This window comes from Sinocyclocheilus grahami, unplaced genomic scaffold (assembly GCF_001515645.1).
Source record: "Sinocyclocheilus grahami isolate Dianchi unplaced genomic scaffold, SAMN03320097.WGS_v1.1 scaffold194.1, whole genome shotgun sequence".
In the NCBI taxonomy this organism is placed as follows: Eukaryota; Metazoa; Chordata; class Actinopteri; order Cypriniformes; family Cyprinidae; genus Sinocyclocheilus; species Sinocyclocheilus grahami.
The window spans coordinates 1,004,070-1,015,350 of record NW_015505373.1 but is presented as its reverse complement, the minus strand read 5'-3'; the positions used below and the strand labels follow the sequence as shown (position 1 = coordinate 1,015,350).

General features: G+C 40.9%; 1 protein-coding gene across 1 annotated transcript in view; it reads left to right on the top strand.

The window, feature by feature from the left end:
* Positions 1-11,281, top strand: part of LOC107594972 (choline dehydrogenase, mitochondrial) — a 36,572-nt gene that overhangs the window by 19,304 nt on the left and 5,987 nt on the right. The window contains exon 4 of the mRNA XM_016285220.1: positions 1,256-1,385. Within this exon, the coding sequence (XP_016140706.1) occupies positions 1,256-1,385 (130 nt within the window). The remainder of the gene's footprint in view (positions 1-1,255; positions 1,386-11,281) is intronic.

Genomic DNA, 11,281 nt, shown 5'->3' with positions numbered 1-11,281 from the left:
CCGATGCATCAGCGGGTGTTGCATTGCTTCAGTCCAAAAGACGTGAAATAAAAAACCACCTTTTCATAAAAAAAGTGTCTCACACGGCTCCGGGGGGTGAACAAAGGCCTTCTGTAGCGAATCCATGCGTTTTTGTAAGAAAAATATCCATATTTAAAACGTAATAATCACTTGAATCTAGCTTGAGCTCACAGTTGTAAAACGGAAGCAGTTCTGGGGGAATGAGTATGAGGTCAGCTTTGCGCATGCACCGCTCAGAAGTGACGCACGCGGAGAGATCGAAACAAAACAGTGGTCACTAATTAGAAGTACAAAATGTGGATTTGTAAAGAAGAATGTCGGAGGATTTTGATATAAGCCAAGAGGAGACTGGTTTTCCTTTGCTAAAGTAAGGAATCTTTGCTTCTTTTGATCCTGTAAACAAACGTTGGTTTTCACGAGACTCACCGGCGCATGCGCAGCGCTGACCCCATACGTCATCCGCCCAGAGCTGCTTCTGTGTACAACTGCTGGCGCAAGCTAGATTATAGTGATTATTGCGTTTTGAATATGGATATTTTTCTTACAAAAACGCATCGATTCGCTACAGGAGGCCTTTGTTCACCCCCCGGAGCCATGTGAGACACTTTTTTTTATGGAAAGGTGCTTTTTATTTCACGTCTTTTGAACCGAAGCAATGCAACACCCATTGAGTGCAACGATAGAGCTTGAAAGATCAAAGAAAAGTTTTATTATAACTCCGACTGGACTCGTCTGAAAGAAGAAAGTCATATACACCTAGGATGCATCGGGGTGAGTAAAACGCAGCCTAATTTTCATTTTGGGGTGAACTAACCTTTTAACTTAACACTTTACAAATGTAATTTCATTTAACATAATACAATTTAGTGCAAATGAGAACTGTGTGTGCCGTGTCTGATTAGACATAACCGAGCAAATGCTTTGGCCATTTTTATTCTTTCAAACATTCACAATGCTATTGTGCGGTAGCACAGAAAACCAACCAGATGATGGAACCTCAGTAGACAGGATGCTAAATGAGATGAGTTCCTCTGAACATCTAAAGACTTTGTCAGAATCATGTTGCGACTGTGAAAAATTTTCAGGAGGCAGGTTGTGTAATCTGTGTGATTAACCTACATAATATGTCACAGTTGCAAATTTGGGACTCAATCTTTCAATCATTTCCGCTGATGTTATATAAAAACAGATGAGTGATTTGCTAACATGTGAATGTCTCTCACGTTGACTTCAGGTGTTTGCTGATAAGGAGGTCATTCTCAGCGGTGGAGCCATAAACTCCCCACAGCTCCTCCTGCTGTCTGGAGTGGGAAACGCAGATGAACTTCGCAAACATGATATTCCCGTTATACAGCATCTTCCAGGTGACCCCATTTCCTTCTTTACGGGATGTATCTTCAAGATACTTCAGACCAGGTCCACAGTTAACATGCGAGTAAATACTGGCTTTAGCGAGGGAGTAAAATGGGCTTTACTGGCAAACTGGCTGTTAACTTTAAAGTAGGCATGAAACAGAAGTTGTGAAAGATTTTAGTAATGCATTATTATTATTATCTCTTGTGGAAAAGAAGTACACTTTATTATACTTTTTCACTTTATAACTCTAAAAATAGCAGTTATCAGGTACTTTATAATCCAGATGACAGGAGAGTACTTAATTGTAAGTATAAGGTTAGGTGTTTTTTTTAGGCTCCTGAATGAACTAGTTTACTGAAATTTTTACTGAAAATGTTAGCAAAAATATTTTTTTTCCCCATCTAGATTATAAAATACCCACTAATGCTATTTTTTAGTGTTTTTCAGTGAGTAGTGCATCTGCAGCAAATGACACTCATCAACGCTCGCATTGTTATCTGACAAATTTTAAAGCTAGTGCTGTCAAAATTTGCGTGTTAATGTGTGCGATTAATTTTTCAAGTTTAATGGCATTAAAAATATTTAACGCAGGGCTGGAGCTTGGGTTGGCCACCCCACTCACAACTGCAGCTTCGGTCTCCTTTTTTTTTTTTTTTGACAAGAATTGCATTTATTTAGATGCAGAACATCTTTGCGACCACATCAAACAGGAGACTTTTCAGATGCACACTCAACTTCACCTCAGCGCCAGGTGAGAGTTAAACGAGCGTGGAAACAGTAACGAGGTGACGAGGAGCTTCAGCAGAACATCAGTGAACTGTGGTCAGATAAGAGGTTGTCAGGCTATATGTCAGTAAAAACAAATTTTCCTGTCCTGTCAGCTGTTATACTGTGCTTGTAACACGTGCTCTACAATTGCACGCACAAATACGGCGGCGCACGCTGTAGCCTGTTTCCTTCCATATTAAAGCGTGAATGAAACTACAAGCATGCGTGTCAGATCTGCGTCACATCAACGGCAGCTCTTAAAGTAATAGCAGCCAAATAACATCATAACCAGCTGCTGTGATGTCTGTTTATCAAAGAACAAAAGAAAAAAAAAGAGGAAATCAATAACTTTTGTACCTTTAAAGGTCACATATTTTACACCTTTCTGGAGTTTTATTTTAGGTTTCTCCCTCAGGAGCTCTGCTGAGAACAGGTCGATTTTGGCCTGTCTAATTAATATTCATGAGCCTCTCTTCTGATTGGCCTGTTGTTTTCTGAGTGACGCACGGCCAGGCCAACCACAGGTAACTAGGGTCAGCCGACGTCACAGCGCTAGCTGGTGGCAGCAAAAAGGGCTGTTCGATTCCGAAATTTGTGGAATCTAGTCCGATTCCGATTGCTGGTTCTGGAATCGATTCCAAGAATTGATTCCTCACTGTTGTTTTCGATTCTATTTTTTTTAGATTGAAGGCACCTATAATCTCACCATGACTGCAGGATAAAGGTCGTAGAAAGTATCCTTCTCATAATATGAAGCTTTATTTGTAAATAAAAAAAAATTACGATACATAAATTGTATGTAATTTTAATTGCAAATTATATATATTTAATTTAATTTAATTGTGTAGACATAATTTTGTCTGCTTTGCCCCGTGAAATTAGTCATAGCCCACAGCTATAACCGGGACATGCGTTTATCGCATGAATTGAACAAGACATGAAGTGTCTAAAATAAATGTGCACAGTTCAGCTAAATGATGAAGTTTACTTTAACTGTAGGCCTTTTCTTTGCACAAAATTAACAAACTGTACACTGAAACAAAATAACCAGAACATTAACAATAACTGATAGAGCTCGTGGTTTATCTGTCAATCAGATGCGTTCTGGGCCACTGATCTATGCTCGGGACATTTTCTTTTATAATTATCATTGGCTGATAGAAATGTATTAAAAATATTTAACGCAGGGCTGGAGCTTGGGTTGGCCACCCCACTCACAACTGCAGCTTCGGTCTCCTTTTTTTTTTTTTTTGACAAGAATTGCATTTATTTAGATGCAGAACATCTTTGCGACCACATCAAACAGGAGACTTTTCAGATGCACACTCAACTTCACCTCAGCGCCAGGTGAGAGTTAAACGAGCGTGGAAACAGTAACGAGGTGACGAGGAGCTTCAGCAGAACATCAGTGAACTGTGGTCAGATAAGAGGTTGTCAGGCTATATGTCAGTAAAAACAAATTTTCCTGTCCTGTCAGCTGTTATACTGTGCTTGTAACACGTGCTCTACAATTGCACGCACAAATACGGCGGCGCACGCTGTAGCCTGTTTCCTTCCATATTAAAGCGTGAATGAAACTACAAGCATGCGTGTCAGATCTGCGTCACATCAACGGCAGCTCTTAAAGTAATAGCAGCCAAATAACATCATAACCAGCTGCTGTGATGTCTGTTTATCAAAGAACAAAAGAAAAAAAAAGAGGAAATCAATAACTTTTGTACCTTTAAAGGTCACATATTTTACACCTTTCTGGAGTTTTATTTTAGGTTTCTCCCTCAGGAGCTCTGCTGAGAACAGGTCGATTTTGGCCTGTCTAATTAATATTCATGAGCCTCTCTTCTGATTGGCCTGTTGTTTTCTGAGTGACGCACGGCCAGGCCAACCACAGGTAACTAGGGTCAGCCGACGTCACAGCGCTAGCTGGTGGCAGCAAAAAGGGCTGTTCGATTCCGAAATTTGTGGAACCGATTCCGATTGCTGGTTCTGGAATCGATTCCAAGAATTGATTCCTCACTGTTGTTTTCGATTCTATTTTTTTTAGATTGAAGGCACCTATAATCTCACCATGACTGCAGGATAAAGGTCGTAGAAAGTATCCTTCTCATAATATGAAGCTTTATTTGTAAATAAAAAAAATTACGATACATAAATTGTATGTAATTTTAATTGCAAATTATATATATTTAATTTAATTTAATTGTGTAGACATAATTTTGTCTGCTTTGCCCCGTGAAATTAGTCATAGCCCACAGCTATAACCGGGACATGCGTTTATCGCATGAATTGAACAAGACATGAAGTGTCTAAAATAAATGTGCACAGTTCAGCTAAATGATGAAGTTTACTTTAACTGTAGGCCTTTTCTTTGCACAAAATTAACAAACTGTACACTGAAACAAAATAACCAGAACATTAACAATAACTGATAGAGCTCGTGGTTTATCTGTCAATCAGATGCGTTCTGGGCCACTGATCTATGCTCGGGACATTTTCTTTTATAATTATCATTGGCTGATAGAAATGTAAAAAAAAAAAAAAAAAAGTATTTTAGATGGAAATAAGATCAAGACCCTCGATCACGTCATGATCTATTCTGTCGTGCAGCGCTCAAAATTGTGGACAAGCCAGTTCCACCGTAAAATAACCTCTGAATCGTTTTTTTGAACTGGTTCATTAAAACTATCTATCGGATTCAGGAAGCTAATCAGAATTCTAATCACTTTTAGTGAGCATGAGGGAGGCGAATGGTTATAAAAATAATCTTTTATCTCACAACTCTCGTAATTACGGCTTTTAGCAAGCATGAGGGAGGTGAATGGTACTGAATGGTAAAATTCAGATGATCTCAGTACGGACTCGTTTTCTTTCAGTTTATTTTCGTGAATTTAAATGTGTGCAGCCTTCCGTTTGAGAGGCACCCATAGATAAGCTTTGTTGAACTGAAAAAGGCTCTGATTGAGGAGTCGATTCCCAACACCTCGGAATCAAGGAATCGATTCTTTTTGGATTCAATTCCCAGCCCTAAGCAAAACAAATGGGAAACTGGAGGCGGCCCATTCAAACCAGCGCAGATTTGGCTACATAAGCAGCTTAAAATATCATCTTGTTGTGATGTTGGGTGCCAGAATCGACGTAATACAGCCTCAAATTAGAAATTTGAGAAAAACTGACGACAGCTGTGGTTAAACGCGATAAAACGAGCAGACTGGACAGAATCGATCGTCAAAAATACTTGCGTTTGCAGCGCACACTTCTTATCAGAAAAGGTTCAATAAAGTATTGTCTTTTGTTGTTATGGGCGCATCTACAGATTTCTTGCCATATGTCTATGTTTCTTGCATCTCACGACTAACAGTTATGTCGTGAATGAAATAATGTCTGTGTGCATGTGTGTAAAACAACAAACTGACTATTTATATGTAATCATTTGTAGTTGTATATACATTGTTGTGATTAATTGTGGCTGGAACAATAATGTAGCTGTAAAAATAGTTTCCTGCTGAAATTGAAATGTATATACATCTTCATCATGACTAGATAGACACGGTTAGTTTGTGTTTACTATACACGTTAGATGTGATCCACCTCATAGTAGCAATCCTGTCAGATCATCCATCCTTTGAGTGAGAGTGTAACGTTACAGGTCGGCCAATCTGGTTTCGTGGTTAAAGTTAACCTTTTTGACATGTTTCCGTGTTGTTGTTGCTCAGCAATGGCATGGACGCAATGTTTTTTAAAAATTTTTATTGAGCTAACAAATGGGGAATACAAAGACATTTGAATTTGTAAAACAATAAAACCAAATTCTGCATCTTATATCACATATCAATCATGTTTCTAATACATCAAGTATCCTTTTCAGCAGCTTAGATGTCTTTACAGCTTTTCGATTGTTCTGTATTGAAGTCAGAGAGTCGTAATATACTTCAGATCAGTGGAAAATAGTCTACCATTTGGTACAGTCAATATACATTTTGTTTTATGTATATGATATTTCCCTAATAGAATAAGAAGTTTAATTATATTATCCATTTCCACGGCATGGACGCGGAACAGAAGTCACAATGGTTCGGGAAAAATCACAGCTACTTTATGCAGGCTATGTGAATTTTCCTCTGGACTGACTGTTTTAAAACTAATATGGTAGTTAAATAGCCCCTAGACCTCAATTATCGTGAAAAAAGCCAGGAAATTTCAGTTTTGACAATATGGGACCTTTAAAGGCACAATATGTAAGATTTTTTTTATTAAAATATCCAAAAACCACTAGAACAGTGTTATATATTTTACTACTTAAATCCAGAGAAATAAGCAATTTTAACTAGAGACACGGAGCGTGTCCATAGTGTCATTGTGTCGCCTGCTAATGACGTCTTAACCCCTCGATTTGCGGTTTTGTTTTGAAGAAAACATGGAAACACCAAAGATGCTTTAATATGTTATGCGTTTTAATAGACCAGTGACGACCGCACAGAGTAGCATTATAACAGAACTTTCAAATGTATCTAGTGTGATAAAACAGCGCTGCTTTACCCCACATACGCACGACCGGAAGGAGTGGAAGCAGTCAACTGTGGCGGCATAAAAGCTCCGCTGCTTTCGAGCCATGTGTCGCACTCGTTCAGCAGCCTCGTTTCGCTTCGACGGCTTTCAGCCTCACCCTGCTTCATTCTACTACGTTAAATATATTTGTAATTACAAATTTGTAATGATGTAGCAGTTCTGAATGAGATTGTCTGAACCTCGCATATGTCGTAGACAACAAGTGATTCATATCACAGGAAATACAAGTTCTGACATTTTGATTAAAGATCGAGGCCAAAGAAAGATGTTCACAGTAAGACAAGTAACATGCTATAAGAAAATAAATTGGGTCAGTTTTGATTTTAGGCAGACCTTAAGAATGCAACATGATACATAAATCACAATATAAGAATGACATCTGACCCTCACTTGACTTAATAAATGTCATCACTATTCATAACAGTTCAATTGAACAGATGCTTTAGTGCCAAGAAGCTTCACCATTTGCATGTTATTAATGTGTTTTTTGTGAATTGTTGTAGAGAAAGAAATACATTTTACCATTTAATCCACCAAAACAAATTTGTGAAGCAAAATAAAGATTTTTTTCTTCATTTTTTTGACAACTTCACTAGATTGCCATGCAGTGAAATGATTTCCCTGAAACTGCTTTGCATCATGTACCACTTTGTGTAAAATAGCCGCAGTTCACTAGAGCTCCTGTTCCACTCACTCCCTCACTCCAAACTTGCAGCAGGTTCATTAGTCATGATTATATAGGGGAAATGGATAAAAATAAATGAAATTAATAATTAAATGTTTGAATGTTTAAACAATTTTTAAAAAGTTATTTTTAAACAAATTCACTTTTTATTTATTTACATTTTAATGCAAAAATAAGACTGAATAATATTAAAACAAAAATATAAATTATATATAATATAATTATAGTTTGTTTGTTTTCTTTCTTTTTCCCTCCTTCTGTAATATGGCATGGTGGGCCAAATCAAAGGTCCCTGGTTTGGGCATCTGATTTTGACCGCAAAAAAAGAGTCATTTTGTTTCACAGCAAATGAAAGTTTTTTTTACTGCCATTTTATTTTTAATTTGTCTCTAAAGCACTTTTTAAAACGACTTATTCTCTCTAAAATGATTTTTCTAGCATCCAGTGATTAAAAATAACAAACAAAAAACTAATTTAAAACATCATTAAGCACATTTCATTGAACTCAGAACATCCTTTCTTTCAAAACCCACTTACATTGTTTTTGTTGTGAGGACAAACTGGGCACATTGAAGAAAGAAGATAAGAGTCAAAAACTAAAGTATTCCAGTGGAAAGCAAATAATTTATCATGGTTTGCACACTGCAGCTGAAGAGCGTAAAACGTCTCTGTTACGTATGTAACCCTCGTTCCCTGAAGGAGGGATTGGGATCTCGCTTAGAGAGATCTCGCTTGTGTTTGGCCATCCTCTGTTTGGAGACGGCATTCCCCTTCTGCCAGCCTCCATAACAGACAGAGCTGATCTGAGGTCCTGAAGCTTTGCGTCCTGTCTACGTACCATCTCAAGGCTCGGACGGGATAAAGCAAAGTCAAGTCAAGTCAAGTCACCTTTATTTATATAGCGCTTTTAACAATACAGATTGTGTCAGTGCAACTGAACAGCATTAATTAGGAAAATAGTTTGTCAGTAATGCAAAATGACAATAGTAAACCCTAATTTTTAATTTAAAGGCAGTTCATCATTAAATTCAGTGATGTCATCATCCAGCTCAGTTCAGTTTAAATAGTATCTTTGCAATCATTTGCAAAATGATTAGCTAGGGACTGGGTCTGCCTCCTCCGGGGGCAGCGCTTGCAGGCTCACCACCTGATCCCTGAAGGGCGTAGTGGGAACCTTGGGCACATAGCCGGGCCGGGGTCTCAGGATTACCTGGGAATCAGCTGGCCCAAACTCTAGGCACGATTCGTCGACCGAGAATGCGTGCAGGTCCCCTACCCTCTTGAGGGAGGCCAGTGCAAGCAGGAGCAGAGTCTTCAGTCTTCATTGATAGAAACTGCAACTCAACTGACTGCAATGGCACAAATGGGGCCTGCTGTAGTGCTTTGAGCACTAGAGACATGTCCCAAGAGGGTATAGAGGGGGGCTGGGGAGGATTCAACCTTCTCGCCCCCCTAAGGAACCTGATGACCAGGTCATGCTTCCCTACCGACTTTCCTTCCACGGGGTTGTGTTTGGCAGCAATAGCAGCCACATAGACTTTAAGGGTGGAGGGAGACCGCCTTCGGTCCAACACTTGCTGCAAGAAGGACAGCACAACTCTGATCGGGCATCTTCGGGGGTCTTCTCGGTGAGAAGAGCACCATTCGACGAACAGATTCCACTTCAAGGCGTAAGTATGTCTCATAAGACGGTGCTCTCTCCGAAGCGATGGTGTCAACTACCTCCTGGGGTAGGTCAACTAGAACCTCCAGAGGTCTGGATGCGGGTGCCATAGGGTGCCCCGTCTCTGAGTCAGTAGATCCTTCCTCAGAGGAATCTGCCAAGGAGGGGCTGTCACAAGGAGCATCAGTTCCGGTTGGGCCAGTAAGGTGCCACAAGCAGGACCGGAATGTGAATGTACAAAGCGACCTCAGATGACATGCGACAGGAGCGTAGACCACCTTGTCGATTGATGTACGCATCGGTCGTAGTGTTGTCCGTGCGGACCATTCATTCATTCATTCCTATTATTTATAAAGCGCTTTACAACTGCACCTGTAGACCAAAGTTCTGTACAGTCAACATACAGGTACATACAATACATAAAACACAAACAATCCAAATAAAAACACAGATACTATCCCAACTCCTTGAAAGCTAATGGCAAGAAATAATTTTTAACCCCATCTTTAAAAACATTTATGGATGTAATCTCTCTAATCTCAGATGGTAGGCTATTCCAAAGCCTTGGACCTGCAACAGCAAAGGCCTGATCCCCTTTCAGCTTTAAATGAGTTCGTGGGACAGTAAGAAACAACTTATTTGTTGATCTTAAAGACCTAGATGACTGTCGGAAAATAATCAGCTCAGACACATAAGCAGGAGCCATTCCATGCACTGCCTTGAACACATACCCCAGAACCTTATATTTTATCCTGAAACCCACTGGTAGCCATCTGAGTGAGGCCAAGATAGGAGAGATGTGTTGACTTTTCTTAGCACTCACAAGCAGCCTAGCTGCTGCATACTGAACTAGTTGTAAGCGTGAAATAATGGTCTGACAGGACCCCACATACAAAATATTACAATAGTCCAGACGAGACAATATAAAGGCATTAATAACCTTTTCTAAATCTGTCATCGACAAAATACGTTTTAATCGAGCAAGAGACTTTTCCAGACAGAGATCTGGAAAAAACAGCTCTTAACCACAGTATTAACCTGCTTGTCGAATTTCAAATCTGGATCGAACACTACTTCGGACCAGCACGTGCTTGCCTCGAAAGCGCCCGTGTAAACCACAGCATGCCTGGAGACCTGTTCCAGGGACACTCCTGCCCAGAGAAAAGCAAGGTCTGACCACGGGGGAAGGTTTGGCGGCAGGCCTGTGTGACTTGGACCCGGTAAGTGCCGCGTTGCCATGCCCACCTTGGGACTGTGGCCGTGAAGCCAGTGTTGAAGCAGTCCCAGCGGCGTGACTGCCGCTGCCGCAGCCATATGCCCCAGGAGCCTCTAAAACTGTTTCAGTGGGACCACCGTTCTGCTCTTGAACATATTCAGGCACTTCAACACCGACTGAGCACGTTCCTGCGTGAGGCATGCTGTCTGTTCGACCGAATCCAACTCCATACCAAGAAAAGTGATCCTCTGCGTCGGGGAGAGTTTGCTCTTTTCCCAGTTGACCCGAAGGCCCAACTGGCTGAGGTGCGAGAGCACCAAGTCCCTGTGTTCGCACAAAGGATCCTGAGACTGAGCTAGTATAAGCCAGTAATCGAGGTAGTTGCCCCGCTCTCTCAGGGGAACAAGGGCTGCCTCCGCAACTTTTGTGAAGACACGGGGCGACAGGGACAGCCCGAGGGGCAGGACCTAGTACTGATATGCTCGTCCTTTGAACGCGAACTGCAGGAATGGCCTGTGGCATGGAAGGATCGAAACATGAAATCACGTGTCCTTCAGGTCGAATGCTGCAAACCAATCTTGGGGACAGATGCACTCGAAGATGACACAGCTTCTCACTGGCAAGAGAGGAGGGTGAGTGTGATCCGAGACTGGCCTGTCCACAACTCCCCGTCCGCTCTGGGGACCCAGAGATAGAAGAAACTGCTCTTTTGTCGAGGTTTTGGGTACCACTGACCGTGAAGTCAGTGGTGGGGAAAAAAGAAACAAAAGATTCTCCGCCCGGCCCTCCTTCGGGGGAGGGAGTGGTGCGTTTCACCATCTCCCGAAGAGCAGCTCCCTCCATCTTAGGGCCTCTTGCTCTTCCGCGAGGATGTTCCACCGTCCACGACCCAGTGAGCTCATCATGCATGTAATAAAAATTCAACTCTTTTATTTTAGCTCAGGTTTTCAGAGGGGGAATCGAATCTGAAGATTCAAGATCAACCTGATTGAACTGATTCCAAAATGTG